Here is a 17,481-nt window from a genome sequence, read left to right as displayed (position 1 = left end):
GTCACGTTTATCTGACATGGAATCGCCGTTATCGGAGTTATGACTGCATGTTATGAAACAAGGTTGGAATTCGAAATGGTATAAATATGGCCAAATACATTAAAAAATGAATCATTCGCTTCAGAGACCTCCCGGCGAACCAGTTCCTGATTTCAACTTTAGACACAACATGCTTCGTGTACTCTGCTTCACTCTGGCTCTACATGCCGTATTGGGCGCTAACTTAGTAGAGGTTTTACAGGCGTCTGGAAAATCCACGCTGGTCAGTCTAGTACAGAAAGCTGGTCTGGCGAACGCTCTCACACAAGGTCAGTGGTCAGCTGATAATATTAACGATGTCTAATGGATATTTGAAAGTACATTTTGATTGTAGTTTTTACTCGTTTAATATCGTTTATTTTATTATTTGTTTGAATGTTTAAAATCTTTTGAAATTAAATGCGTTCTTAAAGCTATTTTAATTAACGTAATTACTATCACGACTGAGACTTTTCATATTCGAAATAGTATTTGCCTTTGATCTAATGGAATGAATCATAATCTACAGATTAGTAAAATACATCTGCATGGGGTTTGACAAAATTTATATCATATATATCTTTTACAGTTTTTTAATTACGTCTTAAATAAGGTAGTTGACTTTAAATCGTTAAAGGAGCTGTGTTTACGTCGGCTTCCATTAGCTGGTACCAAGATTCTAAATGAGGAATGTAATTTAGGAGATTTGGAAATTTTAAGGATAAGCTTGAATAGAGTTTACACATATGAAAAAACGCAAAAATCAGAGTTTGATTTTATATAACATGCAGTAATCTCTCGTTTTCTGTCATATCTTCATAACATAAAAAAAATCAACAAATGACATTTTATACATTAAACCCAATCATCAAAGATGTAAGATATAAGCATACTGTAGAGTTGTTAAATTTAGTGGATGTACAACTTTTCACGATATACTGTTTAAGGAGGTTTATTTTCATCCAAGTGACCAGTTGTGACAAGTAAAACCTTGACTTTGAAGAACTTTGCGAGGATTTTAATAAATTCAAGAGTATTGAGAAATCTAAAGTTTCGCTAATATCACCACCAAGTAGTATATTGTAAATATACTTATTTTGGCGCATGAAACTTTTATGCAAATGCAAAACAAAGTAAACTTTTCGCGCAGATATAAATTTACGCAATACGATGGTTCAATACAGAAATTCTTTTTTTTTTTCAAAATTGAGAGCTGTAGTTCAATAAGCGCTTCAAAAATATTACAAAAACATTAGATTTAAACTACCGCTAAAATAAAGATATTTACAGTTTACAATTTATTAAACCTACTACGAATTTGATGATGAATAATTTTGACCGAGAACCTCCATTTATTTACGTGAACAGCGCTAAAATTAAATTACGCTAAAATTTAACTACTGCTTAAACAAGCTTGTTTGTGATTCAATCTAATGCGAACCTAATGACAATGTTTACCAATAAACTAAATTCATTTGCCTTACAGGGACTTTCACCATTTTCGCCCCCACCAATGCTGCTTTCGATAAGCTGCCAGCTGATCTTCTGGCCTCCCTTGGCAGTGACGTGAATGCTCTCGCCAACGTTTTGAAATACCACGTGGTTCAGGGATCCGTCCGCAAACAAGATGCATCCAACGAATTACAACTTGATACTCTGGCTGGGCAGAAAATCCGTCTCAACATCTACAGTCATAATGATGTAGGTCAAGCTGAAGCTTAACAAAAACCTACTATCCGTCATCCTGTCACAAAAAGTATCTTAAATTAGATATGCAAAATTCAATTTCCTAATATTTTATTGACAAAAAGATATTCAAATATCAAAAGAGGATTAGACATCGGGTATAGTCTATGTTAGCATTATCTTGATACTGGTGAATGCAATTTGTAAATAGATAAATATACTTAGAATATCAATGCTAATTAATTTGTTTTGTTATCTTTTTGAAATTTATATCCAGGAATTGATACACCTAGAGATTATCAACTCCGCCATTTTCACGATCAGCAGATGTACCTCAGTATGTGCTTAGGGATTTTAAGATATACTTTTAATAATCACATACAAGAGAATAACTTTAAATTTTTTTACAAAAGTTTAGTACTTTTCAGATGGTTTGGGTGCGATTTTAAAAAGAAAAAAAATAACTTATATACTAACACAACAAAATACACTTCCGTTTTGAATGGCTGATTTTCGAAAATTCAGGTATTAAAGGTAATTTTCAAGCTTTCAAAAATCATATTTAATAATATTTTGGGGATATTTGGTCATATTAAACATGATATAATGTTTCAACTTTGTATTAATGCAGAAATGTCATGTTCAAAAGAACACACTTAAAAGCAGTTAGCCAAGGAAAAATACCTATAACCGGCGGCCCCCCTGAATGTCAACAAAAACAAAGAAGGAGTTTCTAATCTCTATGTATATATTATTTTCTGTTATATCGTAGTTATTCCACCTTTTTGATTTTGTCTGCAATATCATAATATCGGAATTTTCCCTATTGTATTATTTCACTAGACATTGTTGCGCATTTTTTTCTAACCCTCAGGAGGTCACAGTTGAAGGGTCGAGGATATTGGATTTCGACATCCAGGCTAGTAACGGATATGTTCATTTTATTGATAAAGTAATGCTACAACCAGAGGGTAGCATTGTCGACATTGTCGCCGGTTCTCCAGAGTTATCTACACTTTTATCGAAGGTCCAATCAGCAGACCTAGTAACAGCTCTTCAAAGTAGGTAATAGATGAAATTCAATATACTGTAAAGCATTTATGTTTCACAATTTTTTTTTATTCGCGTTTGCATTTGAAGACATTCGGGTTGTTGTTTTTTTGCGAAAATTTATTTTCCGTTTTTTTGTGTGTAGTTGTGCTAATGTTTTTTGCATTGAACGATTTTCGAAAGTTTTGATCCCTCTATGGTTTGACTATGTTAATAGTCATGTGGAATAAGTTTGTTCCTCAGACGATTTCTCCGGTCTCTAATCATAGTGTATCGGACTTTTATCCGTATTTTTCGATTCCGGTCCTCATTGAAATTGTACAAATAACCTCTTTCTTTCCTCTTTTTTCAGTAGCATTCTCCACTTTTCTTCTTATTAAATCAGCATGCTGTCTGCTTGTGTCTTCTCAAAGGGGACCTTTAAAATCAAATACTTTGTTTTCTTTTTTTTCTGTAACGAAGTCATAAGCATTTTTTGTAATCGATGTAGAACTTTTACGTCACTGTGTAGATTTACTATACTGTAATACTTTGATTATTGTTATTATACGTCATAGGGCTAATGTAAATACACATTCATGCTGCAACATTTGCAGTTAATGGCATAACGAATGTAATGTTAAAACATATGCTATAATAATGCCATAATTGTAAACTTGTGTGAAATTCTAACATGCTTACAAGTATGCCGGGTTCCGTTCAGTGAGTGTATTTCTCTTTAAATGTTTTTTTTCCAGCTGACGCGTTGACTCTTTTTGCCCCAACAAATCAAGCGTTTTCCCAACTGGGATCAACAGCAGTGGGCAGTCTTGCTAAGGATCCTCAACTTCTTAAAGGTAGGTTTAATTGTATCTTTATGTTCGTGGCATTTGCACGTTTGTCAACTTCTCGTAAAGAAAGAGAAGAAATCACCAAGAGATAGCTTTAAAGACGGAGAATTCATGTTTTGCCATTTGTAATGTTGTACTGTTATGTTTTAATCATAATCATATTATTTCAAAATAAGCACACGAATCAAACATATTAAAGACGTAAAACGTATTCATTTTTTAGTCCATACACAGGTTAAATAATATCCAACCTTTAATGATATAAAACAATTTTCTTGTAATTAATTGTAAAAGTCTTTGACCAAAGATAGATATTCGCTGCATAGGGATGTAGGGTTTCATTATGAATACTGTTAGATTTAGTCTGAAGTTGCGTGACACTGATAATTCTCCAGCCAAAATCGTGAGAGACGACATCCCTGTCTTTGTTTTAATGGTGGTGATATCGATGATATTTTAAATAATAAAGAAAGGATCAGGTATTTTAGAAGGCGACAGTTATAAGTTGTAGGTACTCCTTTACAAAAATGTCATTTATTGAGATTATTTTGACCATAATCTCATTAGAAGGACGTTTCCAACTACATAATTTAGATTATTTTAAAATACAATACATGATGTGTTTTGACCACCATTCAATATTTTGAAAATAATCTCATGAGAAAGAAATTACTAAAGACTTTACAATGCTACAGAGAAGATATTTTGACTATATCATACAATGTAATATTGCATATGTGCCACTTTTTTTAACTTTCAGAAATCCTGCTTTACCACGTGGTGCCTTCCACTGAGTACTCAGCTGGACTTCACAACAAGGAGTACTTAACGACAATGGACATCCATCAGGATAGATTCAGATTGAATATTACAGGTATGTTTTACATCTAACCTATGATGCAGTTTACATTCAGCATACTGTTTAACCGCATAATATTTGAGAGTAAAACATTTCGCAATTTTGAATCGAAAACACTGTAAACCAACTTTCTTTCGTGTGCGATTTATAGAATAGATATCTACTACAATTATATTGATCAGACTTTTTATTTAATTTTCGAATCCGCGAACGTTAATCTTAACGATCTTCTTTTGAAATGGAAACCTCGTTTACTAGCCCCGAAAGAAAGATGATTTACAGAAGTAAAGAAGAAAACATATTTCATATTTCAATTAATTGATCCAATTAATCTGCATGTAAATATTTTTATTGATACAGGGGATTCAATTCAATTAAAATACGGAAAAGTACTCAGTGCCGATATTTCCGCCACCAACGGCGTTGTCCATTTAATTGACCACGTGCTGGTTCCCCGGAGACATCTAGGGTCTGCGTTATTAGGAAAGAAATAAACCAACTCTCACCGCCTGTTAATATCTTCATTCTGTTTTTCATTCTCGTTGCTTGTTATTTTACATTGTATATACATATGTTTTATAATAAAGAACTAAAAATAAATTTTGATTTTGGTTATTATATATTTTTTCTTTGAAAACTGTATTTTTGAAAAGATTTATTGACAGCATACCATGCCTTTAGACTTGCCGACCGCTAGTGTAGGTGAAGTAAGACTTGTTTTATATTCTACAAAACTTCAGCGCACCTTGAGCTGTGTATGAAGAACACCCGACTATAAAGCATTGGTATTATCACATACTTGACCATAGACTACTTGGAAAATATCCTTCATAAACATAAGTTGAAAACGACTGAGACGAATAATTGTAAAATAATTAAATATAAATACAGAAAATATGAACATTATGTACTTTAAAAGAAAGAGAAAAAAAACAAATAACCAAACAAAACAACAAATGTCTGGAATGTCTGGTATGGCAATTCAAACGTGTTCAATTTTGTTTAAGTACATATATTTGAGGAAAAACATACACATTATTTCCTTTCAAAAGTGTATCTGAAACATATCACGATAAACATTTTTTTTATTTGAATTTGGAAAATGAATTATAATTACAACAGGGATGTGGATGGGGAGATTTTAATACTTATACATGTATATATATTATATTCGAATTCACATAATAAATATTTTGACTATATTCTATAGAGACTAAATGCATGAGTATACTTATTTGGTACGTCATTTCAAAATGTATAGATATGACTGCATTATAAATAGGTTCGTAAAAAAATAAAGAATAAAGCAATTAATTAACATGGATGGAAAAGCAACATTAATTTAGGCAATATAGTTTCACTGAGGTTACGCTGGGATCACTCACCTCTCTTTATCTTAAAGCCTCTGGGCAGGCTTCCGAATAGATTTGATAAGGTCATTTGTGATTGGCTCATCAGTAACAATGACAACTGTTCTACAACGTTACATGCTTGAAACGAACATATTATAGAGTTATTTTATCTAATATGCATACTTATCTATCTACACATCGTTTCTATCTAAAACATTTTTGGTGGTGTACAAGCTAATGTTAAAAATCCCATCGAAACTGCCCACAGCCCAATTTTCTTGAAACTTTGCATATTGAAAGTACTACTAGTTGTCCCTTTAAAATGACACCTCTTTTTCCTTTTGTGATTTTAAAAAGGCCCAAAGGGCCTGAATTCTTTGTAGTCATTTTTATTAAAACTAGCTACACAAACATGCCAAAAAGGTTGGCCTTTGTGAAATATTCTACACTTTTCATTCATAAATCATTTTAGTAGATCGTATACTTCATATTTAAGTCATTTCTTTTAGATTTTTAACGGAAAATTTTGTTTGAAATAATATTTTTTACGAAAAAGTAAGACTTTTTGGAAAAAACGAAAATGAAACATTGCTCTTTGTTATCTCATTTCACCCTGTTACTGGTTTTGTCCACAATTTTAACCCCATTTAAAAATACTCCCATGACATTTTCTGTCAATGTGTAAATTAGGTTCAAAAATAAAATCCGGGAAACCTATTTTTGAGTGACTTCAAAATAGAGAGTGCACGTAGCAACGGATCAGTTCTTTGTTAGTATACCTAGTTATTATATAATTATACTTTTCCAGTTTATGATTCCAGAGTCCGATATAAGTGAAAATCAGTGTACAGTAATAATTTTTGATGCTAAATATCATGGTAACACCTTTTAAAATATTGGTTGCCATGGTAACAAAACGGAGGCCTCTGATTGGCTGAAATTTAAATGATGTCAGAATTAAGTGAAAATTGATATATAGAGGTTACAAGGTATGGTGAATAACATGGTAACACTTTCAAAAAGATAACTTGCCATGGAAACAAAATGGAGGCCTCTGATTGGTTGAAATTTAGATATTGTCAGATTTATGTGAAAATTGGTATATATGGGTTATAAAATATGCTGAATAACATGGAGTCCCTTTTTAAAAGATTTGTTGCCATGGAAACAAAATGAAGGTCTCTGATTGGTTGAAATTTAGATATTATTAGATATTAGTGAAAATTGGTACTTATGGGTTATGGGGTATGCCAAATGAGATAGTAACAGTTTTAAATACATTGTTGCCATTGTTTCGAAATAAAAGCCGTCTGATTGCTCAAAATTAAGATTGTAACATTTGCAGTGCTGGTATTATTTTTTAAATTATACATACTTTATTTGAAAATCAAATGTAACTCTTTTTCCCTCTTTAATCATTTTTAATTCAATTTAAAATAGTTTTTATATACATAAGAGAGATGGATAATGCATGAATAGAAATGCAATAATGTTAGAGTACATATGTTAGGTAACAAAAAAATCTATCACTAACTGTTGTTTTATTATGGTGTCTATGATCAATTTTAGATTTATGGTCAACTAGGGCAAATATTGATTTTTTAGAAAATTCCCCTCGCTACATTTAAGCCTATAAAATGCTATTTTCCCGGATTTCATTTTTTTTTGAAAAAGTATCTGTTATAGGATTATACCTATTGCATGTTTTTAAAATGGTTTAAAAGTGTGGACAAAATCGATAACATGCCAAATATTTTGAGCAAACAAAATATCCTCAAATTTTATCCTGACAAAAATTTGAGGTTTTTTGGCTTCAAAATCAATTTGTCGTAAAAATAATTCGTAAATATCATTATAAATGGATATGAAATAAAGAATGAAGTATCTGTTATTAACAAAAATAATTAATAATTAAAAATCATGTTAAAAAGATGGACACAAGGGGTCCCCTTGCGTAATACCCAAAGTTATTTTAGAAAACATCATTTCAGGCCCTTTATGCCTTTTTAAAACATACAAAATAAATAAACAGCACATAAAAAGTAGTTATGTACCTAGATCTTTAACACTGCAAAATTTGAAAAAAAATCGGCACGTGGGCGGATTTTGCAACCCCACCTTTGAGTTGTAACTGAAAACAAACTTTTGAAAAAAGACATTTTATACCCATAGTTTGATAGATGACCACATAAACGCCCTTTCAGTAGAGCAGAGTGTCACACTTGTACCGTGTAATGGAAATGGAAAGCGTGTGCTCCGATTAGTCCCAGTTTCATCAATATAATTTATATATTAAGAACGTTGTTGACGTAAATATCATGATTTTAACCAGTTCTACAGAAATTCTCAAAATATCAGTAACGTTTCTTCTTGATTCGAAAGTATGATAATCAAGGCACAAATAACACAATAACAATAAGAAAGTATCCTTATTGATTTTTATTTTTTTTTTTTTTTATTTTTAACTTTTAATTCATCAGAAATGGGTTTCTCTGGAGTGACTGCTTCGGCACGAAAGTGGACGGAAGTGGACGGAAGCTTTTGCCTGACATAGACCCCTTATGTTTCTGGATTTATTTTTTGTGTCATTTGACAGTGTCAGTGATTTGTTTTGCGTATTCATAAGCAACAAGTAATATGAATTGAATGAAACGAATTAGATGTGACATAAGTAACACAAATGCATTCATTCATTGAGTGTAAGGTTTTGTAGTTCGTCTGGTTACCTGACATCCGTTATCAAAATGAGGAAAGTTAGTTTAATCAATACCTATGCATGTTAACTTTGGAAAACGCTTGGGATAAATTCCATAGCAGTTTCCCCAAATGAAGACAAGAAAATGTTCATCATGGTATAAATATAGAGATAAAGTCTTCAGTTAAATAAGTTCCTCCAACGCGTGACTGTTGTTTATCATGTTTATCTAAACTCTCGTTATTCAATTTTCAGATTTTTAAGACACTCGCTAAAGCTCGCGTCTTTTCAAAATTTGAAAAATAACTGACTCGAGCTTGATAAACATGATAAGCAAAAGTCATGCGCTGGGGAACCTCTATTGTCCATACCTAATCAACCGATATGTTCTTGAAACTAAAAAGCGATGGATACGAGGAAATAAGTTGGATATATACACTTACTTATGCATTGACAAAGTTTTAAAGGTTTACTGGAATCAATGTGACCCTGCCAATATGTGTGTGTACATTTTTTGTCAGACTTTTCAAATAATTTGATATTATCAGCCTTCATTTTTCTCTTCGAAATTATTCAACAGGACCGTTGAGTATCGGGAAGAGGGTTTATCATGAAGAAGAAAAACATGCCCATATACATGTAGTCAAATGGTTTATATCATGTAAATGCCATATAATAAAACGGATATCAACCTGTTTTCATGAAGGTTGAAAGTGGTATAACCTGTTTTCATAAGGTTCTCGGGTAAAATCAATTCCTCGAGTTGTTAATCACCGTATCCACCTGAAAACAAGTCAATATTTGTATAATATCTTGCACGAAGAATGTAAATATTAAAAAGTACGGTTAATTGCAGACTAACGGATACTTTCATCTATAAAAAACTTTGTTGGGAACAATTTATGTTGGCAAATGATGCAATATTTAATTGATAAAACAAATATTTAAATACATTGCATATAGCAGGAGAAAATGAGACCGTATCGTATGTTTCCATTCGACAAATAGTAAATAGTAAAATTTCGCCATAATACTTAGTCCGGAATTTTCCTATAGTTAAGAGGTATCCATATGTGAAAAAATGTATATAAATTGATATAAAGTACTCATGTTAAAACAATTAAAAGTGTAAGCAGTATATGTTGTTATGCGTTGAATTAATCACCTTCTATGCAAGGAATTAATGTTAAAAAATCAAATGTTCCTGTGAATCAAATCAAAACGTTGTCGATTGTACAGCTACTTACGAATAAGCCGACATCACGCGTTCAAGCGTTTATGGGCATTAATGTTATACAACTTTATAGTTGTAATGTGTGCGTTTAGTTCGTGAGGTAAAAAAAACTATAAATTGTCCATGTACGTCGGTCCCACGTGAGGGCCGCCCCCTATACTGAAACCAGTCACGTTTGTCTGCCATTGAATCGCCGTTATCGGTGTTATGACTGCATGTTATGAAACTGGGTTGGAATTTGAAATGGTATAAATATGAGCAAATAAATTCAAAATTGTATCAGTCACCTTAGAGACCTCCCGACGAACCAGTTCCTGATTTCAACTTTAGACACAACATGCTTCGTGTACTCTGCTTCACTCTGGCTCTACATGCCGTATTGGGCGCTAACTTAGTAGAGGTTTTACAGGCGTCTGGGAAATCCACGCTGGTCAGTCTAGTACAGAAAGCTGGTCTTGCGGACGCTCTCACACAAGGTCAGTGGTCAGCTGATAATAGATCTATTAGATATTTTAAAGTTCAGTTTGATTTAAGTCTATTATTGTTTGTTATATTATTTGTTTAAATGTTAAAAATCTTATGAAATTAAATACGTTATTAAAGCTTTTTTAATTAACATAATTACTATCACGACAGACACTTCTCAAATTCGAGATAGTCAATGACTTTGATCTTATGGAATAAATCATAACCTACAGATAACCGAAACTGTATTGGGTTTGATGAAATTTTCAATAGAATATCTTTAAGCGATTTATCTTATGAGACTTGACCAGAAGACTGCGATTTATTTCCCAGACGAAGGCTACGCAGCCGAACGTTTGGAGCAAAGACAGTTTATATTATGTATAAATTTATGAAATATTTTAATTACGTTTGAAATAACTAGTTGGCTTAAAAATTGTTAATGAACGTCGGCTTCTATTAGCTGATACCAAGTCGTAATGATTTCTAAATAAAAATATCACTTATGAGATTTGGAAATTTTAAGGATAAGTTTGAACAGAGTTTACATGTGAAGAAGAACAGGGAAAATACACATTCCTGTCGAGTGCCCCGACCAGGAATCGAACCCAGGTCTCCGGCGTGGAAATCTACGGCTGTACCGACTGAGCCAAAGAAGCATGCTCCGTCAGCTGAGTGACAGAGACCGTATTTAACTACTCCCCCTCCCCTTTTTCTTGTGACTACTCCCCCTCCCCTTTTTCTTGTGATTTCCTAAATCTCAACCCGAGACTCTTTAACCACCTTCCATGGGTTATTTAGTTGGGCGCCAATGTAGAAGAACAGGGAAAATACACTTTCCTGTCGAGTGCCCCGACCAGGAATCGAACCCGTGACTCCGGCGTGGAAATCTACGGCTCTACCGTAAAAACTATTCAGATACTCTGTACGATTAACGCAATTATCTAAGATGTACAGTATACTGTATAGTTATTAAACTCGTGGGTGTACAATTTTTCACGGTGTCTTGATCAAGGAATTTTATTTTCGTGAATCCCTCTTGAGAGCCTCCTTCAAGTGACAAGTTGTGACAAGTAAAACTTTGACTTTGAAGATCTTTACGAGGATTTTAATGAATTCAAGATTATTGAGAAATCAAAAGCCGTGTGAAGTATATTGTAAATATACTTATTTTGGCGCAATGAAATTTTCACGCAAATGCGAAACAATGTAAACTTTTTAAAATAAAATTAAAGCAATACGATGGTTCAATACAGAAAATTTTTTTTTTTTTCAAAATTTACAGCTGTAGTTTAATAAGCGCTTCCAATAACAGCACAAAAACCTTAAAATTAAACTAACGCTAAAATACAGATATCTACAGTTTAAAATTAATTAAACCTATTTCGAATTTGATGAAGAATAATTTTGACCAAAAACCTCCATTTACTTGTCTTACACTTAAATTACGCTTAAAGGACTTTAACTACTGCTTAAACAAGCTTGTTTGTGATTCAATCTAATGCGAACCTAATGACAATGTTTATCAAGAAACCCAATTCATTTGCCTTACAGGGACCTTCACCATTTTCGCTCCCACCAATGCTGCTTTCGATAAGCTGCCAGCTGACCTGCTTGCTGCCCTCGGTGAGGATGTTGATGCTCTCGCCAACATTTTGAAATATCACGTGGTTCAGGGATCCGTCCGCAAACAAGATGCTTCCAACGAGTTACAACTTGATACCCTGGCTGGGCAGAAAATCCGTCTCAATATCTACAGTAATAATAACGTAAGTCACACTGTAGTTAAACAAAGGCACTACCTGTCACCATGACGAACAAATTGTCCATAATATTATATGCAAAATTTCAATTTCCTAATATTTCATTGACAAAATAAATTAAAATATCAATAGAGGATTTTACATCAGGCTTTGTCTCTCTTAGTCTTCTCCTGATACTGGTGGTATAATAAAATAAATAAACAAACAAACAAAAACAAACGTGATATCTAATGTTACATACCCGTTATGGCTTATAAAATTAAAGGGGAGGTAGCTCCTTGATATTCAAAGATCATGAAAATGTTGATGTCATAAGTTAGATCAAATTTCCTTGCTGTTGAAATGCAATTTGTAAATAGATAAACTATTCTGAGAATATAAATGTTAATTAATTGTTTGTTTCAATATATTTCTTAATGGGACAATTCAGTCTAAGAGTACATTAAAATGTACACATGTTTCGGAAACAAACCAGTTCTAATAGAAATTAGATTAGTTGGTTTCACTGTGATATGCCAGAAAAGCCCACTGTAGTGAAATGTATGTGAAATGGTCATACTCGCTTACTTTCCGACATTACACATAGTGATCGGATGTCTTCTATTCCAAACCCTGGCCCTTGCCAGTGTAGTAAGGAATTTTTTGTCTAGAACTACTCAAATCGCTCTTATAGTAGTGTGTTTACCGTATTAAATGCATGTTCTTGTCTGAAAATAATTTCAGCAATTCCTCAGTGGTTATGTTGTGCATTTTTTTAACGTGCGTGACTTTGGCTCGAGTATGGGTACAGCGTACATGTTGTACCTGCTTAATCGTATTTATCAACGATTTGGAATTTTAACGGTATCAATCAAAATACTTAAAAATGTCGTAAAATTTGTCACTTTTTCTTGTTATATGTTTCATAGGGAATGTAGAACAATACATTTATGTCATATTTTGCTTCTGGTTATGTAACAGAATTAGCCTCACTGAATTATCCCTTTAGTTGTGTGCTTTCAATCAAAGTAAAAGAAAATGTTTCAGGGCAGCTGGAATATTAAAATTGATATCACAGTTATCTTTCCTTCTTAATTTTGTCAACAGTGTCTAAATACATATCTTATACAGTATTTTAATATATGTATAAACTGGTGACAAACTTCCTGTTTCCAATAATAATTAGACCTATACTGAAATCTCCCTTATTCTAACCGACAGGAGGTCACAGTTGATGGGTCAAGGATATTGGATTTCGACATCCAGGCTAGCAACGGATACATCCATTTTATTGATACAGTAATGCTACCATCAGAGGGCAGTATTGTCGACATTGTCGCCGGTGCTTCAGAGTTATCTACCCTGTTATCGAAGGTCCAAACAGCAGACCTAGCAAGAGCCCTTCAAGGTAGTAATATAGGAGGTTCAAGATATCCTAACCCAACATGTTTCGCTGAAACTTAATTTCGCGTTATATAGCTTTTTCGCAGAAATGTTATTTTCTAGTTAAGGTGACTGTGCTAGATACATATGTAGGTATGCTAAGGATACGTTTCATCGAATTATTTCCACAATTTCTAATCTCTAGTCAGCTTTTGAAAACTATAAAAATGGATATGTGATATTATTGGGCTTGAAAGACAATTTCCTCGGTCTCTTATCATAGTGTATAAGAAAAATCATATTCTCGTATTTCTGCGATTCTGGTCCTCTTTGGAATTGTAAACTTAAGCTTTTTTTCTTTCGCTCTTTCTGTAGTATTCTCTTCTTTCCTTTTCATTCAATAGTATGCTGTCTGCTTGTGTATCCTCGAAGGGGACATTTAAATTAAAATCAAAGTACTCAAGGTACTAAAAGGTGGAGCCTTCATGAAATGTTTTTGGTGAAATTAAAGGGATGCGAATCAAAAATGTTTAAAAGGAAAAGCAAAAAAAGGAGAAGGGAGAAGAAGCAATATATTCTATGCATGGCATTCCATTGAAACATGAATAGCATAAATCACTCTTTTTCAAGTATATACACATTATGTCTAGTTGAATTGGATAAGATATGTCTTTGGTCAGCAATATTGTTAGAGGTCTAATGGTGGAAAAGTTTTATTAATCTTACCATATAATCTGTTAACACTCTACATGTGCCACTTGTTGACTGGTAGCACTAATAATAATCCAGTGTTCACCCAAGCTATTCTGTATTTTATGTCTCCACCAAAAATGATTTATCATCTACATCTTGGATATTGTAATTATTTGTTATCGATGTTGCACATTTACTTCTCTGTGCAGTTACACTGTATTGTAGTATTTTGATGGGATTATACGTCAGAGGCATAATATAAATAGACATCAATGCTTAAGTTAAAGGCATAGCGGCGAATATAATTTTAAAACATAACAATGTTATAATAATGCCATGATAATAAACTTGTATGAAATTCTAACATTCTTACAAGTATACTGGATTCTATTTGATTAGTGTATCTCTCTTTAAACGTATTTTTCTAGGTGACGCTTTGACTCTTTTTGCCCCAACAAATCAAGCGTTTTCTCGACTAGGATCAAACGTATTGGACAATCTAGCTAAGAACCCGCAGCTTCTAAAAGGTAGGTTAAATTAGGTATATGGTTTTCGTGGTGTTTGCAATGTTATCAACTTCTAGAAAAAAAGGAAAAACATTTCGATCTGTTTGTATAGGTATTGTCAATTCCCCAGGGTGCTATGCACTTTCATTATATTCATATTACTTCAAAATAAGCATATGTGTGTTTCACGTATTATTGACATAAAACGTATTAATTCTTTATTTCATACACAGGTTAAATAATATGCACATAATATGACATGATTTCTGTTGTAATTATTTGTAAATATATATTTGAACAACGATAGATAATAGGGATACATTATAAAACTGTTAGATTTTGTCTGACCTTGCGTGACATGCGTATTCTTAGTTGACATGCACTAAAAAGCTCCCACCGAAATCGTGAGAGATGACATCCGAGCATTTAAGTCTTGGAAATTTCGATGATATTTTGAATAATAAATAAAGGAGCAAGGAATTTAAAAGATGACAGCTATCAATTCCGACTGTATTCCTTTACAAAAATGACATTTATTGAAAAGATTTGAAAAATAATCTCGTACATAAGAAAGTTGTTACTAAAGATTTTAAAATTTAACTTAGAACATTATTATTTAATGTAAAATTACGTATCACCTTTTTTAACTTCAGAAATCCTTCTTTACCACGTGGTGCCTTCCACTGAGTACTCAGCTGGTCTTTATAACAGGGAGTCATTGAGGACACTGGACAGCCGTCAGGATACCGTCAGAATAAGTGTTTCAGGTTTGTTCTCATTTCTTTATTATTATGCTTCTTGAAAAACAAAATTACTATTCTTACATTAATATAAGATCTAGAATTGTCATTATTTCACAATACCTTCTTGGTATAAATACAAATTCAGAATAAGTGTTTCAGGTTTGTTCTCATTTCTTTATTATTGAAAGTCTTAAAAACAAAATCACTATTCTTACATTTATATAAGATCTAGAATTGTCATTACCTCAGAATGTTTTCTTGGTAATTTTTCTTTCAGTTGTAACTAAAATATACTTTTATACTGTTTAAAAATATTCTTTCACTTCATTTGTATATATACATTTTTTACCAGAAATATAACTTATGTAGACATGGCTTATTGTGTAATCCCTTTTCAATTTAATTTAATTGAAATAAAATTTGGTTGACATTGGAAACGTGAAATGAGATAAGAACTTCAAACTATGAAAGAAAATAACCATGACTGATTCGCATATACTATTTTATATTTCAATTGGTTGATCCAATTGATCTGTATGTGGATATTTTTGTTGATACAGGGGATTCAGTTCAGGTAAACAACGGAAAAGTACTCAGTGCTGATATCGCCGCCACCAACGGTGTTGTCCATATAATTGACCACGTGCTCATTCCTCTGCGATACCTTGGATCTGCGATATTAGGAAAGAAATAAACCAACATTCATCACCTGCAAATATCTTCATTCTGTAATTATTCATTTTTTTTCTTTTTGTTATTTTACATTATATATTTTATGTTTTACATTAAAAAAACTATAAATAAATTTTGCTTTTTAGTTATTGATTTTTTTTTCAATTTTGTGGAGAATTGTATTTTTTTTAAAAAATTTATTGACAATATACCATGCGACAACTTGCGTAGTAAGACTTGTTTCATATTATACAAAATTTCAACACACTTTGAGTTGTGTGTGATGAGTACTTGGCTATAAAGCATTGGTAATTATGTATAGATTTGGCGTTAGATTACATTCAAACATTTCCTATATGAAAAAGTATTAGTTGAAAACGACTTCTTTGAATGCTTATAATACATATACTTTATTCGAATTCACATAATTAACATTTTTATTTTACAATATAGAGATAAATGTTTGAGCATACGATTTCGGTACGTGAGTACATTATTGATATAAAAATGTATAAACAATTCCATTAAACTTGGTTCGTATAAAACAAATACAGCAGTATAGCAATATTTATGTATGTATTGACGACATCCCACAGCATCAGATTGGAAAATAAACGTTAATTTAGGCAATATTACAAGTTTAATATAAATAACTCTGGAATTATGCATCTGTCTGTAACTTACAGCTTTTGCATATTCTACCAAAATAATTTAAAAAAAAGATAAGACTATCAATGATTGGCTCAGCAAAAAGGTCGACTGTTTTACACCTAATAAGTTCCATATTTGATATGAACTTATTTTTGATTCACATTGTACTATACATATTTTAGTCTTTATTCAAAGATCGTTTCTATCTAAATTGAAGTTGTAACCAACCGAAAACAAACTTTTGAAAAGACACTTTATATATGAAGTTTGATAATTGGCCGCTCAGTGGTCCTTTCAAGAAATCAGAATGGTCATAGTATTGACTTTTCCTTCAAAGCCACACATGTACCATGCTATAGAAATGAAAATCATGTACATATGTGCTCTGCTCGCTCCTAGTTCCATCAAACTCTTTAGCTTAGTTTACGAGTTATCTCCCTTTGCTCAATGATTTCGTTCATGTCCATAAACACTTATTTTACTATACATGCTTTCTCTCAGACGACGTTAAAACAGCGAAATGGATTGCGACTGTTAACATATATTACACAGAAAATCTTGCGTTAATTGGTGTTATAACCTCATTTCAGGTAATGGAAATATATTTTCTTATTTTGTTATTTCTTTATAAGCTTTTTAGTGGGCCTTTAACTGTGTTTCATTTTAATAAAACAAATCCTATCGTTTCATAACTTAAAATTGAAATTAAAAATGTATTGATAGTTACATTGTTTAGACGCTTTTTACATCATACTCATCATGAACTTAATAAGGCTGTCAACATTCTGCCGTTGTTAAATCAATTAGATTTAATGTGCATCAAACTAATATTTTTTAATGTTTGATTCGTTGTATCGATGCAATCCACTAGAAATACTTATACCTTTTTGCGTTAGTACACT

General features: G+C 32.3%; 2 protein-coding genes across 2 annotated transcripts; both read left to right on the top strand.

Moving 5' to 3' along the window:
* Window positions 1-124: 124 nt before the first annotated feature.
* LOC138334208 (transforming growth factor-beta-induced protein ig-h3-like) lies at window positions 125-5,043 on the top strand. The gene is made up of 6 exons (XM_069282814.1): window positions 125-308; window positions 1,505-1,719; window positions 2,579-2,765; window positions 3,492-3,590; window positions 4,345-4,458; window positions 4,804-5,043. Exons 1-6 carry the CDS (start codon window positions 170-172, stop codon window positions 4,935-4,937), a joined length of 888 nt encoding a protein of 295 aa, XP_069138915.1. The 5' UTR covers window positions 125-169; the 3' UTR covers window positions 4,938-5,043.
* Window positions 5,044-9,997: 4,954 nt separating this feature from the next.
* Window positions 9,998-16,061, top strand: LOC138335462 (transforming growth factor-beta-induced protein ig-h3-like). Its single transcript, XM_069284565.1, has 6 exons — window positions 9,998-10,200; window positions 11,744-11,958; window positions 13,153-13,339; window positions 14,436-14,534; window positions 15,167-15,280; window positions 15,817-16,061. Exons 1-6 carry the CDS (start codon window positions 10,062-10,064, stop codon window positions 15,948-15,950), a joined length of 888 nt encoding a protein of 295 aa, XP_069140666.1. The 5' UTR covers window positions 9,998-10,061; the 3' UTR covers window positions 15,951-16,061.
* Window positions 16,062-17,481: the final 1,420 nt, after the last annotated feature.

The sequence above is a fragment of the Argopecten irradians genome, chromosome 11 (genome assembly GCF_041381155.1).
Source record: "Argopecten irradians isolate NY chromosome 11, Ai_NY, whole genome shotgun sequence".
Classification (NCBI taxonomy): domain Eukaryota; kingdom Metazoa; phylum Mollusca; class Bivalvia; order Pectinida; family Pectinidae; genus Argopecten; species Argopecten irradians.
Note: the sequence above shows the minus strand (reverse complement) of the source record. Positions and strands in the feature narration are given on the sequence as shown.

Coding starts and splice junctions, on each gene's coding strand:
- LOC138334208 (XM_069282814.1), top strand. CDS start 170: ATGCTTCGTGTACTCTGCTTCACTCTGGCTCTACATGCCGTATTGGGC. Junction 2,766..3,491: donor CCTAGTAACAGCTCTTCAAA/GTAGGTAATAGA, acceptor TTTTTTTTCCAG/CTGACGCGTTGACTCTTTTT. Junction 4,459..4,803: donor ATTCAGATTGAATATTACAG/GTATGTTTTACA, acceptor TTATTGATACAG/GGGATTCAATTCAATTAAAA.
- LOC138335462 (XM_069284565.1), top strand. CDS start 10,062: ATGCTTCGTGTACTCTGCTTCACTCTGGCTCTACATGCCGTATTGGGC. Junction 14,535..15,166: donor GAACCCGCAGCTTCTAAAAG/GTAGGTTAAATT, acceptor TTTTAACTTCAG/AAATCCTTCTTTACCACGTG. Junction 15,281..15,816: donor CGTCAGAATAAGTGTTTCAG/GTTTGTTCTCAT, acceptor TTGTTGATACAG/GGGATTCAGTTCAGGTAAAC.